Source organism: Camelina sativa, chromosome 12 (assembly GCF_000633955.1).
Source record: "Camelina sativa cultivar DH55 chromosome 12, Cs, whole genome shotgun sequence".
NCBI lineage: Eukaryota > Viridiplantae > Streptophyta > Magnoliopsida > Brassicales > Brassicaceae > Camelina > Camelina sativa.
Genome location: NC_025696.1, coordinates 3,143,382 through 3,164,678, shown reverse-complemented (window position 1 = coordinate 3,164,678; position 21,297 = coordinate 3,143,382). Strand labels below are relative to the sequence as shown.

Below are 21,297 nucleotides of genomic sequence, written 5' to 3'. Positions count from 1 at the left end.
AAAATTAGTTATTAGTATATGTCATCAGCACATATCAAATTTGAAATGTAGTTATTAACATCACTGTCTGTATAATTAATTTGGTTACTACTACTAATCAGAGTTAAGTTGCTGTTTGCTAGTAATTGAATATTCCCAAGTGCCACGCACGCGCGCATCTGTTTGACTTGTCCGAAAGTGACGACCTTATCACCAACTGTGAAAATCGAAATCTTTACGTTTTACTACACAGACTCAATCCAACGGCTGAGATCTTCTACCACATCTCCTAGGGTTCTCTCGAGAAATAAAATATTAGGAAAAATAATATTTTGGTTGGAATATAAAAGCAGAGAATAGAGAAACAGTATTCCTTCTTTAGCAATCTCTCAGAGTCACGCCTCCATTATCGCACACTTCGCCGTCGCAGGCATAGCCGCCGGCAATCTCTTACCCTATTTCATCTTCCCTCTCCTCTGATATACCCCCAAAAAAAAACAGAAAAAAGATAAAAACTTTGCTTAGCTTTTAAAGATTTTGCCTTCCGATTCGGTTTCTTTTGTTGTATCAGTTTCTAGGGTTTCTTGATTTGGTTTCTCTCTAATAACGAGAGGGGAGGGAAGAATAACTAAAACCCCAAAAAAAAGTCAAAAAATTTCGAAAACCCCAAAAAAAAAAGGAGAGAGAATGGCTCAGGTTCAACTTCAGGGTCAGGCTGCGAATGGTTCGACCGTGGCTGTCACTTCTGCACCGGTGACTTCAGGGGGAGCAGCCGCCGCTACCCAGTTCGGTACCACGTCGCTTTATGTGGGAGATCTTGATCTCAATGTGACGGACTCGCAGCTTTTTGATGCGTTTAGCCAAATGGGTCAAGTGGTCTCTGTTCGTATCTGTAGGGATTTGGCCACTCGCAGATCCCTTGGCTATGGATACGTTAACTTCACCAATCCGCAAGATGGTTAGTATCCTGAATCTGGACATTCAATTAGCCAATTACCAATTTTTAGGGTTTGCTCGATAGTACTAATTCTGGATTTGAACTCTTGGGTGTGTTGGAAATGTCGATACTTTCTAGTGTTTCTATATATATGCAATGTGCTTGATTACCAATTTTTAGGGTTTGTTGGGTAGTACTGATACTGGTTTTGACCTGGGTGTGTGAAAAGGTTGATACTTTCTGGTGTTTGTTTATATGCAATGTCGTTGATGCTATTGCGGGAAAACGTGTCCTCTTCTTAATCACTCTTTCTCATTCGTACTCTTATGCTGTTTCTGATTGTACTTTTATCTCTCGTGTCTTTGTTGCAGCTGCGAGAGCGATCCAAGAACTGAATTACATACCTCTTTATGGTAAACCTATCAGGGTTATGTACTCTCATCGTGATCCTAGTGTTCGCCGTAGTGGCGCTGGGAACATTTTTATCAAGGTATGCTTGCTTCTCTTGTCTTGTCTGTTGATTTCTTTTGCTGTGTATTTCTTGGAGTGTTCGTTCTTTCATTCTGGTGCTAAACCTGGCTATGAATATGCAGAATTTGGACGACTCCATCGACCACAAGGCGCTGCATGATACCTTTTCAACATTTGGAAACATTGTGTCATGTAAGGTAGCTGTTGATTCCTCAGGCCAATCCAAAGGCTATGGTTTTGTGCAATATGCCAGTGAAGAATCTGCCCAGAAAGCTATAGAGAAACTGAACGGCATGTTGCTAAATGACAAGCAAGTGTATGTGGGTCCTTTCCTGAGGAGACAAGAAAGAGACTCAACTGCGAACAAAACCAAATTCACCAATGTGTACGTGAAGAATCTCGGTGAAAATACTACAGATGATGACTTGAAGACTGCCTTTGCCGAGTATGGAAAGATAACAAGTGCTGTGGTGATGAAAGATGGAGATGGGAAGTCTAAGGGCTTTGGTTTTGTTAACTTTGAAAATGCTGATGATGCTGCTAAAGCTGTGGAGGCTCTCAATGGGCACAAATTTGATGATAAGGAGTGGTATGTTGGTAGAGCCCAGAAGAAGTCCGAGAGGGAAACAGAACTAAGGGTTCGTTATGAACAGAATTTGAAGGAAGCTGCAGACAAGTTTCAAAGTTCAAACTTGTATGTGAAGAATTTGGATCCTAGCATTTCAGACGAGAAACTCAAAGAGATCTTTTCTCCTTTTGGTACCGTTACATCTTGCAAGGTCCAATACCTTCTCTCTTTTTATCTGTAGTGAATTGACCTTGCGAATTCACTATTTAAGAAGATCTTTCATATAATATTACAGGTGATGCGGGATCCTAATGGAACAAGCAAAGGCTCGGGTTTTGTTGCTTTCTCAATTCCCGAAGAAGCAACTGAAGCTGTAAGTTAGTTGTATTGTCTTGTTGAGTTTTATGTGTGAGGAAATGCACTTTGGTTGTTAGTAACATTGGAATTCTGTACAGATGTCACAGTTGAGCGGTAAAATGATTGAAAGCAAGCCACTCTATGTTGCTATTGCACAGCGGAAGGAAGACAGAAGGGTCAGACTACAGGTTTGCCTCTCTTTGAATCACCTCATCTTGTGATATACCTACGAATCCTATTGTCTATTGGTGTGTCAATTCTACACAATTGGACCCATCATAACTAAGTCTTAAAATGGTCCCTGCATATAATTTTCAAATTTGATGCTGAGACATCTTTATAACCCAGGCTCTACTCATGTCATTTGGAAATTATATGGTATTTCGTAGATATAGAAATGTTATAAGCTCTGAGTAAGAACTTCTGCAAATAAATTGTGCATGAAACTGTCATGAGATTATAAAAATTGCTTCAATTCGTACCCATTTTTATTTAACAATGACAATAATGTATGAAGCAAAACAACAAATTTTCTAGTATTTGTATCACATACATATCTTATTTGCCATCTCCTGCTTCTGATTTTCTACATGATGTGAATAGGCTCAATTCTCCCAAGTGAGGCCAGTTGCAATGCCGCCATCTGTTGGTCCCCGCATGCCAATGTATCCCCCGGGTGGTCCTGGTATTGGACAACAAATGTTCTATGGTCAGGCCCCTCCTAACATGATTCCTCCCCAGGTAAATTCATCATGTTTGCTTTACATTAGGTAGCCTTGTGCGATTTTGCTCAAAGATATATGTTAATGGTATAATGCATTACAAGCAACTAGATGCTTTTAATTCACTGGAGAAGTTTTTAAACTTTTTAGCTCAATAGTTGCTTTACTCATACTTGAGCATTTCCAATTTTATTTTGAAACTGTTGGGATTATATTAACTTGTGATTGTGAAATGCCACAGCCTGGGTTTGGGTACCAACAGCAGCTTGTTCCTGGGATGAGACCTGGTGGAGGGCCTGTACCCAATTTTTTCATGCCTATGGTTCAGCAACAGCAGCAGCGTCCTGGAGGAGGAAGACGCGGTGGGGGAATCCAACAGCCCCAGCAGCAAAATTCCATGATGCAGCAACAGGTTATTCTCGTTTCCTTATTTAGTTGCAAAGAATGCTGCTTTACTTGCTCAGTTCTCTCTAAATTATTTGTTCGTATGATTTATCTGTTTGGCTGGTGGTTAGATGCATCCAAGGGGTCGGATGTTCCGGTATCCACAAGGGCAAGGACGTGGTGGTAGTGGTGATGTGCCTTCATATGACATGGGGAACAACATGCCATTGCCTATTGGAGCTTTGGCTTCAAATCTGGCGAATGCTAGTCCAGAGCAGCAGAGGACGGTGAGAGAATCTCTAACAGATCAAATAGTGATTGGTTTTGTTTTGATTTATAATAATGTTGGGACTTTTGTTGGTGTGTGTACAGATGCTGGGTGAGAATCTGTACCCGTTGGTGGAGCAGGTTGAGGCAGAGTCTGCAGCCAAAGTAACTGGAATGCTTTTGGAGATGGACCAGACAGAAGTGCTTCATCTGTTGGAGTCACCGGAAGCTCTCAAGGCCAAAGTTGCAGAGGCTATGGATGTTCTAAGGAGTGTTGCTGCTGGTGGTGCAGCCGAGCAACTGGCTTCCTTGAACCTCTCTTAACTTGTTGTTTTACCATTTGATCTTGTCGCATACAGTTGAAGTTGTTTCTTCTTCGCTATTGGTTTTCTCCGTGGGAATTTGTATTCCTCCACATAACTCTGCCAGTGTGCCACTTTTGTGTTGTTTTTAAACCTTGTTTTTTTAATCACAAAGGAAAAACCTATCTGCTTTGTTCTTTCGATTTTACTTAACTGTTCATTCTAGTGTTCACGGAAGCTGAAGTTAGATATCAATATGGCCGATGAAATAGTATTTATTGTCTAATAACATTGCCATGATTATAGGAGAACTGTTCACTTAGTCTAAAAAAAGTTGTGCTGTTTGTGATAATTGCAACAAAAAAAACAATGTAAAGACAAATCAAACAAAAATGTAAAGTGTAAGGATTTTAGAGTAGTCTAGTGCTTTAATACTACTAGTCAAATCTAAAAATATACTATGTATGTGATCAGAATACAAGAAGGAATATACAAATCATGAAAAGAAGTTGAAATAAACTAAAACCATAGATAAGATAAAGATAATATGGTCGAAAATAACATTACAAAGATGTTGTAAAATAATACTAATAAAATCACATATTCAAAATTGGTTATTATTATATGTCATCCACACATATCAAACTAGAATTGTAATTATTATCACTGTCTAACTTAGTTACTAAATCAGAGTTTAGTTGCCTACTAATACATATTCCCCAAGTGCCACGCACGCGCGCGTTTGTTTGACTTTTCCGAGAGTGACGACAACGAAGACACCAACTGTGAAAAATCATATCTTTACGTTTTACTTCAGACTCAATCCAACGGCTGAGATCTTCTACAAACTCCTCCTCCTAGGGTTCTCTTTAGTGAAGAAACTAAAATATTATATTAAAAAAAAGAAATCTTTTGTTTTAATATAAAAGCAGAGAATTAAGAGAGAAACTGTATTCATTCCATCTTTAGCAATTTCTCTCTCTCAGAGTCTCGCCTCCAATATCTCAAGCTTCGCCGTCGCAGGCATCGCCGCCGGCAATTTCTTACCCCTATTTTTCATCTTCCCTCTCCTCCGCTATACCCCCATTAAAAAAAACATAAAAAGATAAAAACTTTCGATTTAGCTTTTGTTGATTTCGCCTTTCGATTTCGATTTCTTTCGTTGCTTCAGTTTCTAGGGTTTCTTTTTTTGATTTGGTTTCTCTCTAATAACGAGAGGGGAGGGAAGAGTATCTAAAACCCCAAAAAAAAGTCAAAAATTCCGAAAAAAACCCCCAAAAAAAAATGGCTCAGGTTCAACTTCAGGGTCAGGCTGCGAATGGTTCGACCGTTGCTATCACTTCTGCACCGGTGACCTCAGGCGGAGCAGCCGCTGCCACCCAGTTCGGTACCACGTCGCTTTATGTGGGAGATCTTGATCTCAATGTGACGGACTCGCAGCTTTTCGATGCGTTTAGCCAAATGGGTCAAGTGGTCTCTGTTCGTGTCTGTAGGGATTTGGCCACTCGCAGATCTCTTGGCTATGGATACGTTAACTTCACCAATCCCCAAGATGGTTAGTCTCCTCAATTTGGACTTTCATATTTAGCAATTAGCCAATTACCAATTTTTAGGGTTTGCTCGATAGTACTAATTCTGGATTTGAACACTTGTGTGTGTTGGAAATGTCGGTACTTTCTAGTGTTTGTATGTATGCAATGTGGTTGTACTGGTTAGTCTCCTGAATTTGGCCTTCTATTTACAAAGAGCAGTTACCAATTTTTAGGGTTTGTTGGGTAGTACTGATACTGGATTTGAACTGGGTGTGTGGAAAGGTTGATACTTTCTGGTGTTTGTTTATATGCAATGTCGTTGATGCTATTCTGGGAAAACGTATCCTCTTCTTAATCAATCTTTCTCTTTCGTACGTCTTATGCTGTTTCTGAATGTACTTTATCTCTCGTGTCTTTGTTGCAGCTGCGAGGGCGATCCAAGAACTGAATTACATACCTCTTTATGGTAAACCTATTAGGGTTATGTATTCTCATCGTGATCCTAGTGTTCGCCGAAGTGGCGCTGGGAACATTTTTATCAAGGTATGCTTGCTTGTCTTGTCTGTCTACTTCTCTGCTTTTCGTTTCTGACTTAGTCATTCGAGTTGGTGTTAGATTGTTAGGAAAAAGATTGAATCTTGTTTTATACCACTGCAAAGTCTGGCTAAGTTTGTTGATTTCTTTGTTGTGTATTCTTTTGGAGTGTTCGTTCTTTCTGTCTGGTGCTAAACCTTGGCTATAAATATGCAGAATTTGGACGATTCCATCGACCACAAAGCACTGCATGATACCTTTTCAACATTTGGAAACATTGTGTCCTGTAAGGTAGCTGTGGATTCTTCAGGCCAGTCCAAAGGCTATGGGTTTGTGCAATATGCCAGTGAAGAATCGGCCCAGAAAGCTATAGAGAAACTGAACGGCATGTTGCTGAATGACAAGCAAGTGTATGTGGGTCCTTTCCTGAGGAGACAAGAAAGAGACTCAACTGCCAACAAAACCAAATTCACCAATGTGTACGTGAAGAATCTCGGAGAAAATACTACTGATGATGACTTGAAGACTGCTTTTGTCGAGTATGGAAAGATAACAAGTGCTGTGGTGATGAAAGATGGAGATGGGAAGTCTAAGGGCTTTGGCTTTGTTAACTTTGAAAATGCTGATGATGCTGCTAAAGCTGTGGAGGCTCTCAATGGGCACAAATTTGATGATAAGGAGTGGTATGTTGGTAGAGCCCAGAAGAAGTCCGAGAGGGAAACAGAACTAAGGGTCCGTTATGAACAGAATTTGAAGGAAGCTGCAGACAAGTTTCAAAGTTCAAACTTGTATGTGAAGAATTTGGATCCTAGCATTTCAGACGAGAAACTCAAAGAGATCTTTTCTCCTTTTGGTACCGTTACATCTTGCAAGGTCCAATATCCTTCTCTCTTTTTATCTGTAGTGAATTGAACTTGCTAATTAACTATTTGAGAAGCTCTTTCATATAATATGACAGGTGATGCGGGATCCTAATGGGACAAGCAAAGGCTCGGGTTTTGTTGCTTTTTCAATTCCCGAAGAAGCAACTGAAGCGGTAAGTCAGTTGTATTGTCTTGTTGAGTTATTTGTGTGAGGAAATGCTCTTTTTGGTATTATTAACCGTGGAATTCTTTACAGATGTCACAGTTGAGCGGTAAAATGATTGAAAGCAAGCCACTTTATGTTGCTATTGCACAGCGGAAGGAAGACAGAAGGGTCAGACTACAGGTTTGCCTACCACTCCTTTTGTCTATTGGTGTGTCAATTCTACACAATTGGACCCATCATATCTAAGTCTTAAAACTGATCTACTGCGTATAATTTATTCAAAATTGAACTGATGCATTTATAAACCAGGCTATACTCATGTCATTTGGAAACTTTCTGGTATTTTTAAGTTATAGAAATGTTATAAGCTCTGAGCAAGAACATCTGCAATTAAATTGTGCATGAGGTTATAAAAATGGCTTCAGTTCGAACCAATTTCCATTTAACATGGACAACTATGTATGAAGCAAAACATTTGTATCACATACATATCTCATTATTAATCTCCTGCTACTGATTTTCTTTACGATGTGAATAGGCTCAATTCTCCCAAGTGAGGCCAGTTGCAATGCCGCCATCTGTTGGTCCCCGCATGCCAATGTATCCCCCGGGTGGTCCTGGTATTGGACAACAAATGTTCTATGGTCAGGCCCCTCCTAACATGATTCCTCCCCAGGTAAATTCATCATGTTTGCTCTACTTTAAGTAGCTGTGTGCGAATTTGCACAAAGATATATGTGTAGTGGTAACTCGCTTGTTTTTCTTTTAGCTTCGGTATAATGCTTCAAAAGCTGTCAAGTCACAGTAGAAGTTTTAAATCTTTTTTGCTCAATAATTACTTTTCTAATACTTGAGTATTTCCAATTCTATTTTGAAACTGTTGGGATAATATTAAAATGTGATTGTGAAATGCCACAGCCTGGTTTTGGGTACCAACAGCAGCTTGTTCCTGGAATGAGACCTGGTGGAGGGCCTGTTCCCAATTTTTTCATGCCTATGGTTCAGCAGCAGCAGCAGCGTCCTGGAGGAGGAAGACGCGCTGGGGGAATCCAGCAGCCCCAGCAGCAAAATTCCATGATGCAGCAACAGGTTCTTCTCGTTTTCTTCTTTAGTTGCAATGAAAGCTGCTTTACTTGCTTCGTTTCCTTCTTTAGTTGCAATTAAAGCTGATCATATGATTTATTTTGTTTGGCTGGTGGTTAGATGCATCCAAGGGGTCGGATGTTCCGGTATCCGCAAGGACAAGGACGTGGTGGTAGTGGTGATATGCCTTCATATGACATGGGCAACAACATGCCATTGCCTATTGGAGCTTTGGCTTCAAATCTGGCTAATGCAAGTCCAGAGCAGCAGAGGACGGTGAGAGTGAGAGAATCTCCAACAGATCAAAGAGTGATTGGTCTTTTATTTATTTATAATAATGTTGGGACTTTTGTTGGTGTGTGTATAGATGCTGGGTGAGAATCTGTACCCGTTGGTGGAGCAGCTTGAGGCAGAGTCAGCAGCCAAAGTAACTGGGATGCTTTTGGAGATGGATCAGACGGAAGTGCTCCATCTGTTGGAGTCACCAGAAGCTCTCAAGGCCAAAGTTGCAGAGGCTATGGATGTTCTCAGGAGTGTTGCTGCTGGTGGTGCAGCCGAGCAGCTTGCTTCCTTGAACCTCTCTTAAACTTGTTTTATCATTTGATCTTGGAGTTGTTTCTTAGCTATTGGTTTTATCGTGTGGGAATTTGTATTCCTCCACATAACTGCCACTTTTGTGTTGTTTGAAACCTTGTTTTGAAAATCACAAAGGAAAAACCTATCTGCTTGTGTGCTCTTGATTTTTACTTGCTTGTTCGATATGATGCTGATGACCGACCCCTTCTTTGCCCTTTCTTACTATGATTGTTGTTGATTCTAGTCTTTTGAAAATTAGATAGAATCTTAGTTAGAGGTTGGATCTGGCACACCGTAGGCCATTGGCATATCTAGTCTACTTGTTTTTTCTTTGTGTGTTTTTATTTGACAACTAGATGACATGCAGCGTTTACATCTTTTAGGTCTGATGACAACTGTGATACTCAATTCGAAAGTAATAAAGACGACAACTATTAAAATCTCTAGATATTTGAACTGATGTCAACGTAACGAACACGACATATTAACACTTGAAACCAAAAGAGAGTTCAAATTGCATCGAAATTGGACTTTTTTCACTTTAGAGTCTTGACAAATGAAAAAAAAAAAATCATTACGAAATTGACGACCCAAAGGAAACGTAAAATTAAATTATGCCGACCAATCAACCATATACCAAAAATTTGATATGTGGCTTATGTCCCCACCTGCCCACCACCTATCTATCATATCACAAACTCTTCTTTTTTTTTCTTTGTTCTCCGAATTTTACCACCCAATCAAAAACACTTCTCTTCTTCCTCTTCTTCTTCACCATCTCTTCTCTCTCTCCTTTTTCCCAAAAATTTTCTACCTTTGTTTCTTTCTTCTCTCAGATTTCATAAAAAAAGATTAGTTTTTTTTTCATTGGAATCCGTGAGAGTAAAACAGAGGATAAGCGATTATGGGTTCAATCTCTTTATCCAATTCTCTGCCCATAACGCGAGTTCCGCTACTTACATCATCACTCAGCCATCTTCCGATTTCTTCTTCTACTTCTTTCTCTCTTCTTCCTCCTCTCTCTAATCGTCGTCGCTCCTCCTCTTTTTCACCTTCAATCGCCGTCTCTGCCTTCTTCTCAGCTCCTGCCAGCGTTAATAATAATAATAACTCTGTTCCGGTGAGTCCAAACCTGCTCCTTCCATATAAACCCTTTTTTTTTTTGGGTTACCCTTTCATAAAAAAATTGAAACTTTGAGATTTGTTTGGCTCAGGCACGAAACGGAGGCTATACTGTTGGAGATTTCATGACACCCAGACAGAATTTGCATGTTGTCAAGCCTTCAACGTCGGTCGATGATGGTAAATTATCCACAACAGTCTTGTAATCTCTCTGCCAATCATGTCTCTTTAACTTTGTTCTCTCGTTTGGTTATCTTATAACAGCATTGGAACTTCTGGTTGAGAAGAAAGTCACGGGATTGCCTGTAATTAATGATGATTGGACTCTGGTAATAAAAAAAACTTATCTCTTTTCTCATTGTCTTCCTCTCTGTTTAGAGTCTTGAAACAACAGCTCGTGATTGATTGAGTAAACAGCTAGCGTCTTCGGTTTACTTACTGATTTAGTGGATCTAGAGGCTTATAACAATATTATGATTTATCTATCTGAGATTCTTATTTACTCCTCTGCTGTAATTTCTCATGTAGGTTGGTGTTGTTTCTGATTACGATTTGCTTGCATTGGACTCCATCTCTGGTAAGTTTTTTAATCTTCTGTTGGTGTGAGTGATGATCACCATATACGGTTTCAGTTTCATTATATCATACACGGAATACTCTTTATAAATCAGTTTACGGAGTTGAGCCGTAATCTATGATCTATTTGTAGGATTTCACTTTTGGCACATCTGATGGATCTTGACACATAGTTTTCATGTTTAGTTTTATTGTTCCAGAACGTTTTTATGGTTTTGTATGATACAACTTAACCTCTTGTCTTTTGTATTAGGCCGCAGTCAAAGTGATGCAAACTTGTTCCCTGATGTCGACAGTACCTGGAAAGTATGTTTCTCTCCTTATCTGTTTATGGTTTTGCTTTGTTTGAGGACTAGTGTTTCTCTCATTTGCATCAAACTCCTGGGAGTGAAGTTTTACTTATGATATTTCGAATTCTGTTCTCGCCAGACGTTCAATGAACTCCAGAAACTGATAAGTAAGACATATGGAAAAGTTGTTGGAGATTTGATGACACCTTCTCCTCTCGTTGTTCGTGATTCTACCAATCTAGAAGATGCAGCCAGGTAAATGGTAGAAGCTTAGAAGGAATGAGTTTTAATCCGATTTAACTAGTGGCATTATGAGCAACGTTTCTTACAAGATCTTTTGGTCTCCAGGTTGCTTCTGGAAACAAAGTTCCGAAGATTACCAGTTGTGGATGCAGATGGAAAACTGGTGAGAATCTCATTAGTCATAGTCTTTTCTTCTTCTTTCTGCAGTTTGATTTGGTTTTGGTCTGATCTTTCAGTTTCTAAACGCATTGTTTTCGTTTTTGTTTCCGCCCAACAAGATTGGGATCCTTACAAGGGGAAACGTTGTAAGGGCTGCGCTGCAAATCAAAAGGGAAGCCGAGAACTCTACATAGCTAGGAAGCAGCAGTGATGGAGTAGATCCCTTGAATCTTCCATAGTTGATAGCAAAATCTATTTATTCCATTGATATAAGTATATATATATATCCCACCCATTCTCTGTCAATTTTTGGCTTTCAGAAGCAAATTTTTTACTTTAGGAGTAACATTTCTCAGACTCACAACTGAAGACAAATGGTATTTGATACATATATGTATGTTATTGTAGCACAAGTAGACCAAGCAGAGTCTAACTACTCTTCAATCTCTCACTGATGAGCTCTTCAATGCAGCTATTCAAATCTGTCTTTGCTGATTATGAGCTAAACTCTTCTATGAAACTGTTTAGATCGTTGAAAGAAGACCCTCCTTCTTCCACGGCAGCTTTAGCCATCTTCGCCAGCTTCTTTGCCCGTCCCCGCCTCTCCTCTGCCTCTTCCCCAGCCAACACCTCCCTCACCGCTTTATCCACTTTCTCTCTGCTAATAAAATCTCCAGTACTCCTAACATGCTTTTTTGCTCCCACGCTCACTCCTGTTCTGAGCACTTGCGTTACCAATTTCTCGTTGTAGAATTGCTCTGCTCCAACTGGCCATGTCACCATCGGTAGCCCTGCAGCCACTCCTTCAAGAAGCGAGTTCCANCTAGAAGATGCAGCCAGGTAAATGGTAGAAGCTTAGAAGGAATGAGTTTTAATCCGATTTAACTAGTGGCATTATGAGCAACGTTTCTTACAAGATCTTTTGGTCTCCAGGTTGCTTCTGGAAACAAAGTTCCGAAGATTACCAGTTGTGGATGCAGATGGAAAACTGGTGAGAATCTCATTAGTCATAGTCTTTTCTTCTTCTTTCTGCAGTTTGATTTGGTTTTGGTCTGATCTTTCAGTTTCTAAACGCATTGTTTTCGTTTTTGTTTCCGCCCAACAAGATTGGGATCCTTACAAGGGGAAACGTTGTAAGGGCTGCGCTGCAAATCAAAAGGGAAGCCGAGAACTCTACATAGCTAGGAAGCAGCAGTGATGGAGTAGATCCCTTGAATCTTCCATAGTTGATAGCAAAATCTATTTATTCCATTGATATAAGTATATATATATATCCCACCCATTCTCTGTCAATTTTTGGCTTTCAGAAGCAAATTTTTTACTTTAGGAGTAACATTTCTCAGACTCACAACTGAAGACAAATGGTATTTGATACATATATGTATGTTATTGTAGCACAAGTAGACCAAGCAGAGTCTAACTACTCTTCAATCTCTCACTGATGAGCTCTTCAATGCAGCTATTCAAATCTGTCTTTGCTGATTATGAGCTAAACTCTTCTATGAAACTGTTTAGATCGTTGAAAGAAGACCCTCCTTCTTCCACGGCAGCTTTAGCCATCTTCGCCAGCTTCTTTGCCCGTCCCCGCCTCTCCTCTGCCTCTTCCCCAGCCAACACCTCCCTCACCGCTTTATCCACTTTCTCTCTGCTAATAAAATCTCCAGTACTCCTAACATGCTTTTTTGCTCCCACGCTCACTCCTGTTCTGAGCACTTGCGTTACCAATTTCTCGTTGTAGAATTGCTCTGCTCCAACTGGCCATGTCACCATCGGTAGCCCTGCAGCCACTCCTTCAAGAAGCGAGTTCCAGCCGCAATGAGTCACAAACCCACCGGTTGCTTGGTGGTCAAGTATCAGCACCTGTGGAGCCCAACCTCTTATTATCATACCTTTACCTTTCACCCTCTCTTCGAACCCTTCTGGTAACCATTCTTCTTCGTCACCTATTCATACCAAGTTTTGTGTTCAGACTCAAAAATAGACAAACCCAAATGAAATTTGTTTAAAAAGTTCATTTCAATACCTGTGCTTTTCCTAACAACCCAGATGAAATTTGTTCCACAAGCTTCTAATCCTGCAGCGATCTCTATCAGCTGCTCGTTCTTGAAGCAAGCCACACTCCCAAAGGAAATGTAAATGACTGAATCTGGTTCCTTGGAGTCGAGCCATTTCAGGCATTCTACCTCGTCAATGCTCGCTTTCTTTCCTCTCTCAGCCTTCTCCTCAAATCCTCTGCTGTAAAGAGAGAGTGGACCAATATGCCAAGATCTCTTTTGTACAAAACTTTTGTAAAAATGGGCGTACTCCGGTTCAAGCTCGTAAAAACTATTCACAACAACTCCTGAGCTCTTCACTTCCGATGCCCTAACCTCAGCCATAAACTTCCCCATCTCGCTTTCTCCATGACGGTCTCCGATCTGGTCTTTAGTGATCACTATGTTCCCGGGGAGATCAGGGATCACAAAAGGCTCACAACTCGAAGCTACTGTGTTTTGTGGGTTATGCACTCTGATGCAATAATCAGAGCATAAAGAGAAGTAGCCTGTGCCGTGGAACACAAGTCTTGGCACATTGAACTTCTCAGCAGCTTTTGTAGCCCAGGGGAAGAACATGTCGGCGATAAGACAATCCGGCCTCGTTGTCTGGAGGAGCTTCTCAAGCTGGTCTTTGAGAAACCTTGTCGACATAAAGAATTTTAAGGTCATATCTTGTCTATCAACATTGTTGTCTGAGGTGAAGAAATCAGCGTTTTCGCATCCTTCTGGTAACCCGAGCTGCACGCAAGGGAAGTCGAAGATCTGGATGTCGATTTCGAGACCCGGATTCAGGTTCTTGAAAGCGTCGATTGGTTTTTGGAGGATCTTGGCGTTGAGAGGTGTGGTAAGGATTGTGGATTTGGCTCCTCTGCTAGAGAAAAGCTTAGCCATGTCTACAGTTGGTATCATATGGCCATGAGCCATGAAAGGGAAGAACATAACATGGAGCTTACGAGGAGGATGATCACTACCCATGTTTGACTTTGGTCGAAAAGAAAATGAGATGTTCTCAGAAACTAAAGAAAACTAATTATGTGAAATGAGCTAGAGATCTTGAAGTGATGTTTTGGTGTCGTGTTGAATGGTTTTAGCAGACTGTACATATCGTCTATATATAGCTTGTATCATGGGTGGGATTTTTTGGATATCTTATATAATGGGTTGTGACGTGTTTACATACGTCACTATTTAGGATCGGTTTTCTAGGTCCTTTGTAATTTGTACAAATCACTTTTAAGAAGTAATTATTTTGAACTTTGTTTTTTCTAATGGAGAAAAAGTGAAACTAATTGACTAAGATAAATGATAATCACTCACTATAGATTATTGTGGTTTGATAATCTATAATAAGTATCTGTACAACGTATAGATCACGGGAGTTTGGATAATGATGGGTAAAAAACATATTTGAGGATAGTGACGTCTTTACATACGTGTATAGTTTTGGTTTCTTTGGTACTTAAAAGACGTGCCAGAGTTGTAATCTATGTGATCACTTTTCAAAAGGTCTTTCGGAATCCAAAACCTTGTAACTTGTATATCTAGGTTTCGGGATCTACTTCTCTTCTTAATGTTTTGGTTTTTTACTTGATGTTTTTCTCTACGTGTAATGTTAGTTAATTATTTATATTATTATTTTGCTTAATGTATTGGGTTACTTTACTTACTTGTCTTGGTCAATTTGGGTCTTTGCAAATTGCAATAGAGAAAAGTGAGGTACATGAAGAACGTATATTGCAATTCGCCTCTTAGACTTTTGAGACTTAAGATGTACTGCATGTTTTTGTCCCTTTTTATCAATGTGAGTCATGTGCCTGATCGAGATAATGAAACAAAGAAAAAAACTTTAAGACTTCTAGAGTCCAATATAAAACGAACTGCAGTATCCAATGAAAAAAAACAAATTATTTGTTACAGATAGTTTGATGCTAATCAAATAAAATGCCTGTAATTAAAGTTTCTCTGAAATTATTAGAATTTTAAAAAGAAAAGTTAGAAATGATATTGGTGTGTGCCAAATCTAAGTGGAATTCTTGTAGTTCTCTTGTTCTTTGTTTTAACAGAACGAACAAAACTAGAAAACGGAACTATTGTTGGATTTTGTGTCCTCTCATGCCTCAAGAACCTAACTTCACATTCCTTTTACCAATAGTACCAACTATAAAGGTCATTCTTTAATTGGAAACTTGAATGAACAAATACAATACTAATTCATACTAATTTTTATGTAACTCAAACCAACAGAATTGCAAAAACATTGTTCCTTAACTTTCAATACATTCAGCTTTACTTAATTACTTTGATTCCTTCTCTTTTTGCAATTTAAAAAACTGAAGCTCTTCCATCAACCTATTCAACTCAATACATTTTGTTTCACCGCTCCAGTCTCCGTACCGTTGTTTCAGTAATGCTACCCATTCGTCGTTCGCTCTCACTTCCAAATTTCCACCGGGCATGGAATTATTTGGGCTTTTACACCCTCTGCTCCACCATATATGTATGCGTTGCACATGTTTGGGAGAAAGGAAGAACCAACATGGTCTCAATACTAGTTGACCTAACTAAAGCTTCTAAGAATAAGCTAGTAATCTTGAAGTTCGAGAGCTTTGATATTTGGTTGAAAAGTGGAATATTGTATGTTTAGAATCTATTCGTTTAGTTCCAAAAATTAAGGGAATAAATGGATGTGATGACTAGTCAATTTCAAAGCTGAGAAAATATCACATTTGCCACATTAACAACTATGGTCTAATACCGGTGGTCTAGCTATTCTGAAGCTCGATAGCTGGTAAAATGGAGTAAAATGATGGTCTACCACCGGCGGTCTAGCTATTACGAAGCTCACCAGCTGGTAAAATCGAGTAATAGCGTTCCAACACCGATGGTCCAGCTCTCCCGTTGCTCGGACGCTAGAATCCTTCCCATTACTATATATAGTAATTCACATATATTCTGTCAATTTTTGGCTTTCTGAAGCTAAATTTTTTTATTTTAGGAGTAACATTTCTCAGACTCAGAACTGAAGACAAATGGTATTTGATACATATATTTTATTGTAGACCAAGCAGAATCGAACTACTCTTCAATCTCTCACTGAGCTCTTCAATGAAACTGTACAAATCTGTCTTTACTGATTATGAGCTAAACTCTTTTATGAAACTGTTAAGATCGTTGAAAGAAGACCCTCCTTCTTCCACGGCAGCTTTAGCCATCTTCGCCAGCTTCTTTGCTCGTCCCCGCCTCTCCTCTGCCTCTTCCCCAGCCAACACCTCCCTCACCGCTCTCTCCACTTTCTCTCTGCTAATGAAATCTCCAGTACTCCTAAAATGCATTTTCGCTCCCACGCTTACTCCTGTTCTGAGCACTTGCGTTACCAATTTCTCGTTGTAGAATTGCTCCGCTCCAACCGGCCATGTCACCATCGGTAGCCCTGCAGCCACTCCTTCAAGAAGCGAGTTCCAGCCGCAATGAGTCACAAACCCACCTGTTGCTTGGTGGTCAAGTATCAGCACCTGTGGAGCCCATCCTCTTATTATCATTCCTTTACCTTTCACCCTCTCTTCGAACCCTTCTAGTAACCATTCTTCTTCGTCACCTATTCATACCAAGTTTTGTTTCAGACGCTAAACAGATAAACCCAAGCTGCAATTGTTTCAAAAGTTCATTTCAATACCTGTGCTTTTCCTAACAACCCAGATGAAACTTGTTCCACAAGCTTCTAATCCTGCAGCGATCTCTATCAGCTGCTCGTTCTTGAAGGAAGCCACGCTCCCAAAGGAAATGTAAATGACTGAACCTGGTTTCTTGGAGTCAAGCCATTTCAGGCATTCTACCTCATCAATGCTCGCTTTATTTCCTCTTCCAGCCTTTTCCTCAAATCCTCTGCTGTAAACAGAGAGCGGACCAATATGCCAAGATCTCTTTTGTACAAAACTTTTGTAAAAGTCGGCGTAATCCGGTTCAAGCTCATAAAAACTATTCACGACAACTCCTGAGCTCTTCACTTCCGATTCCCTAACCTCTGTCATAAACTTCCCCATCTCGCTTTCTCCATCACAATCTGCAATCTGGTCTTTACTTATCACTATGTTCCCAGGGAGATCAGGGATCACAAATGGCTCACAACTCGAAGCTACTGTGTTTTGTGGGTTATGCACTCTCATGCAATATATAGAGCATAAAGAGAAGTAGCCAACGCCGTGGAACACAAGTCTTGGCACATTGAACTTCTCAGCAGCTTCAGTAGCCCAGGGGAAGAACATGTCGGCGATAAGACAATCCGGTCTCGTTGTCTGGAGGAGCTTCTCAAGCTGGTCTTTGAAAAACCTTGTCGACGAAAAGAACTTTAAGGTCATATGATCTTGTCTATCAGCATTGTTGTCTCCGGTGAAGAAATCAATGTTTTCGCATCCTTCTGGTAACCCGAGCTGCACGCAAGGGAAGTCGAAGATCATGATGTCGATTTCGAGACCCGGATTCAGATTCTTGAAAGCGTCGATTGGTTTTTGGAGGAACTTGGCGTTGAGAGGTGTGGTAAGGATTGTGGATTTGGCTCCTCTGCTGGAGAAAAGCTTAGCCATGTCTACAGTTGGTATCATATGGCCATCAGCCATGAAAGGGAAGAATATAACATGGAGCTTACGAGGAGGATGATCACTACCCATGTTTGACTTTGGTCGAAAAGAAAATGAGAAGTTCTCAGAAACTAAAAGAAAGCTAATATTAGCTGAAATGAGCTAGAGATATTGAAGTGATGTTTTGGTGTCGTGTTGAATGGTTTTAGCAGTTTATCCATATAGCACTGGATCATGGGTGGGACTATTTTGGGTATATATAATGTGTTCTGACGTGTTTACATACGTCACTATTTAGGATCAGTTTTCTAGGTCCTTTGGAACCAAAATCTCTGTAACTTGTAAATCACTTTTGAGAAGTATTTTGAACTTTTTTTTTTTGTATGGACAAAAAGTGAAACTAATACTAAGATAATGATAATCACTCCCTATAGATTATTGTGGTTTGATAATCTTATATAATTAAATAAGGTTCACTTTTTGAGACATGTGTCATTTTCTCCTTAATATTTTAATTGAATTTATATGACATACATTATCTTATTTATTTTTATACTTAAGACAAAATATAATTTGATATTATACATTATAAGATGTTCAATTTATTCTTTAATGTGAGTAGCATATTGTCCAAAATAACGATTTTCTCTTTATTTTTTTATTTTTAATAGAAATAGTTAACATGATATGATTATTACATTATTGTAACTTTCAACCTTCTCACATATTCTATCACATATCTTGTAACTTTCATATTAATTTGATTTGGTTGAAATTTCTATCATTTATTTATAGCTATATTAACTAAAAAGATAATACTTAAAACAACTAATAAATATATTTTTGGTGAACCTTCTCACATATTTTAGTAAATTTCATATTCTATCACATATTTTATAACTCTCAAATTTAATAATCATATTAAAATAAAAACCGAAATAATCACATATTGTAATTCTCACTAGGGGTGGGCATTTTAACCGAACCAAACCGAACCGAACCGACCCAACCGAACTGAAACCGACCCAAACCAAATCCAATCCTACACTCAAACCATTTGGTTAAGTTTCTTGTCAACCCAAACGGTCCGGTTCGGTTCGGTTTAAACCCAAACCGAACCGATAACCCAATGTGCTTTTTATTAATTAAATAATTAATAATATACATAATTATGGTATAATATGTATTCATAAATTTATTTTTTATGAATTCATTTATGTTAAATTAGATTTAATTATTTCTAAAACTTTGACCCTAGATTTTAAAGAGTAAAATTGTAAAGACTTATAAAGGTTTTTACAAAAAATTATACTGTTTTATCTTCTTACATTGTGTAGTTTGTTTCATTTTTATTTTTTCTAATTACTTAACATTTAATATTTATATAGTTATCATTTTAGGTAAAATTTGCATGGATTCTTTGAATTATTCAACTTACAAAGGACAATGAATTTTGTTTTGTTACATTAATTGATTTTTAAACCGAATAAAATCAAACTGAATTAAAGCGAAACCGAACCAAACCAAACCGAATATAAACCGACCCAAACCCAAACCAAACCAAACTAATAATGGTTGAGTATGGTTAGAATTTTATGAAAATCGAATTAACCAAACCGAACCGAACCCAAACCGAACCCGAACTTAAACCGAAATGCCCACCATAATTCTCACATATTTATTCTTTGAAATATAACCATAACTATCTCCGATGATGTTTGACCAGTATAAAACGAACTGCAGAATCCAATGAAAAAAAAACAAATTACTATTGGGGTTGGTAATGCAAAACTTATTTGTTACAGATAGTTTGATGCTAATCAAAATAAAATGCATGTAAATAAAATTTATCTTTGTTTTAATTTTAAAAAGAAAAGTTAGAAATTGATGTTGGAGTCCTTGCGGTTCTATTGTTCTTTGTCATAACAGAACGAACAGAACTAGAAAACGGAACTATTGTTGGGTTTGTGTCCTGCCTCAAGAACCTAACTTCACATTCGTTTACCAATGGTACCAACTTCGTAAACTTCAATGAACAACTACAATTTTAGTTTGTACTAAATTTTATGTAACTCAAACCAACAGAATTACAAAAACATTGTTCCTTAACTTTCAATACATTCAGCTTTTGATTTTATTTTTCCTTACCTTTTTGCAATTTAACCAACTTAAGCTCTTCCATCAACCTATTCAACTCAATATCTGAAGATCCTCCTTCTTTCACCGCATTTTTAGCCATTTTCCCCAACTCTTTCGCCCGTTTTCTCCTCTCTTCTCCAACCATCACTTCTTTTACCGCTCTCTCCACTTTCTCTCTGCTAATGAAGTCTCCAACGACTTGCATCAACTTCTTCACTCCTACACTCACTCCTGTTTTCAACACTTGTGTCACCAATTTCTCGTTGTAGAACTGCTCGGCTCCTACTGGCCATGTCACCATTGGCAATCCCGCTGCTACGCCTTCTAGAAGTGAGTTCCATCCGCAATGAGTCACAAATCCACCAAGTGCTTGGTGGTCTAGTATCAGCACTTGTGGCGCCCACCCGCGGATGATCAATCCTTTTCCTTTCGTCTTCTCTTCGAATCCCTCTGGTAACCACTCTTCCTTCTCACCTATTCACATATTAATGCAAAAGAGTATGGAATAACAAATAACAGAGGATTAAGCTGCAAACAATACCAAGAGAGAAGAGATGTATATGGTACCTTGGCTCCCATTTTTGTTAACCACCCAAACAAAATCATGTCCTGACATTTCCAACCCAGCTGCAATCTCTATCAGCTGCTCGTTATTGAAGCTTGACATGGTTCCAAAGGACAAGTAAACGACTGAATCACATTTCTTGGAATCAAGCCATTTCAAACATTCATGCTCATCAATGCTTGCCTTTTTGCCTCTTCCTGCTTTCTCCTCGAACTTTCTATTGCCTAAAGAAAGAGGACCGATAAGCCACGCTCTTTTGGCCACAAAGCTCTTTAAGAAATCGGAGTAAGCCGGTTCAAGCTCGTAGAAGCTGTTCACCAACACACCAAAGCTTTCTCTCTCTGATTCTCTTATTTCTTTCATAAACTTCCCCATTACTGACTCTTCCTCTTTCTCTATGACCTGTTCCTCTGTAATCACAATATCTCCTGGAAGTTCAGGAATCACAAAGAGCTCAGAGCTCGACGCTACATTCTCGTAAGGCTTGTGAAGCCTTATACAATGAGAAGCACATATAGAGAAACAGCCTGTTCCGTGGAACACAAGTCTCGGCACTCCAAACTTCTCAGCGACTTTAGTGGCCCAAGGGAAGAACATGTTTCCAACTAGACAGTCTGGTTTTGTTGTCTCGAGGACCTTCTCTAGTGGCTCTTCGAAATATTTCATTGCAAGTAAAAACTTTTGACTCAAGTCACCTTTGGCTAGGTCAGGGCTGGAGAAGATGAAATCGCTGTTCTCGCATCCTTCAGGCAAACCGAGCTCTGTGCAAGGAAAATTAAGGATCTCGATTGAAATATCTTCGAGTCCCGGGTTCTCTTGGTTGAATGACTTGATGGGTTTCTCGAAGAAGAG

At 39.2% G+C, this 21,297-nt stretch overlaps 5 protein-coding genes and 1 long non-coding RNA gene across 9 annotated transcripts in view; 4 read left to right on the top strand and 2 right to left on the bottom strand.

The window, feature by feature from the left end:
• On the top strand, positions 569–4,183 carry LOC104729827 (polyadenylate-binding protein 2). Its single transcript, XM_010448841.2, has 9 exons — positions 569–937; positions 1,288–1,406; positions 1,510–2,166; positions 2,251–2,328; positions 2,411–2,500; positions 2,916–3,053; positions 3,276–3,446; positions 3,550–3,705; positions 3,791–4,183. Exons 1-9 carry the CDS (start codon positions 667–669, stop codon positions 4,007–4,009), a joined length of 1,899 nt encoding a protein of 632 aa, XP_010447143.1. The 5' UTR covers positions 569–666; the 3' UTR covers positions 4,010–4,183.
• LOC104729826 (polyadenylate-binding protein 2-like) lies at positions 4,936–8,911 on the top strand. The gene is made up of 9 exons (XM_010448840.1): positions 4,936–5,542; positions 5,944–6,062; positions 6,270–6,926; positions 7,012–7,089; positions 7,173–7,262; positions 7,621–7,758; positions 8,001–8,171; positions 8,286–8,441; positions 8,533–8,911. The coding sequence occupies exons 1-9, from the start codon at positions 5,272–5,274 to the stop codon at positions 8,749–8,751; spliced, it is 1,899 nt and encodes a 632-aa protein (XP_010447142.1). The 5' UTR covers positions 4,936–5,271; the 3' UTR covers positions 8,752–8,911.
• On the top strand, positions 9,404–11,582 carry LOC104729823 (CBS domain-containing protein CBSX2, chloroplastic). Its single transcript, XM_010448836.1, has 8 exons — positions 9,404–9,861; positions 9,956–10,043; positions 10,128–10,192; positions 10,392–10,440; positions 10,693–10,745; positions 10,869–10,984; positions 11,078–11,135; positions 11,251–11,582. Exons 1-8 carry the CDS (start codon positions 9,646–9,648, stop codon positions 11,323–11,325), a joined length of 720 nt encoding a protein of 239 aa, XP_010447138.1. The 5' UTR covers positions 9,404–9,645; the 3' UTR covers positions 11,326–11,582.
• Positions 11,420–17,949, bottom strand: LOC104729825 (UDP-glycosyltransferase 73B3). Of its 3 annotated transcripts, none has more exons than XM_010448838.2 (3): positions 16,841–17,949; positions 16,587–16,762; positions 11,420–11,911 (listed from the first exon to the last, which is right to left on the bottom strand). In XM_010448838.2, exons 1-3 carry the CDS (start codon positions 17,829–17,831, stop codon positions 11,627–11,629), a joined length of 1,452 nt encoding a protein of 483 aa, XP_010447140.1. In that variant the 5' UTR covers positions 17,832–17,949; the 3' UTR covers positions 11,420–11,626. The 3 variants fall into 3 exon arrangements, with proteins under 3 accessions (XP_010447140.1, XP_010447141.1, XP_019089283.1); XM_010448839.2 differs by lacking the exons at positions 16,587–16,762; positions 16,841–17,949 and adding exons at positions 12,899–13,074; positions 13,155–14,362 and having other exon boundaries at positions 11,497–11,911; XM_019233738.1 differs by lacking the exons at positions 16,587–16,762; positions 16,841–17,949 and adding exons at positions 12,731–13,074; positions 13,155–14,361 and having other exon boundaries at positions 11,497–11,785.
• On the top strand, positions 11,955–12,569 carry LOC104729824. The gene is made up of 3 exons (XR_758345.1): positions 11,955–11,971; positions 12,065–12,122; positions 12,238–12,569. It is a non-coding gene; the product is annotated as an uncharacterized LOC104729824 (long non-coding RNA).
• The window catches only part of LOC104729822 (UDP-glycosyltransferase 73B1), an 8,946-nt gene continuing 7,390 nt past the window's right edge, over positions 19,742–21,297 (bottom strand). The window contains exons 2-3 of one of the 2 annotated variants that reach the window (XM_010448834.1): positions 20,448–21,242; positions 19,742–20,354 (exon numbers count right to left, since the gene is read on the bottom strand). In XM_010448834.1, the coding sequence (XP_010447136.1) occupies positions 19,876–20,354; positions 20,448–21,242 (1,274 nt within the window). In that variant the 3' untranslated portion in view covers positions 19,742–19,875. The remainder of the gene's footprint in view (positions 20,355–20,447; positions 21,243–21,297) is intronic. The other variant, XM_010448835.2, reaches the window with a different exon arrangement.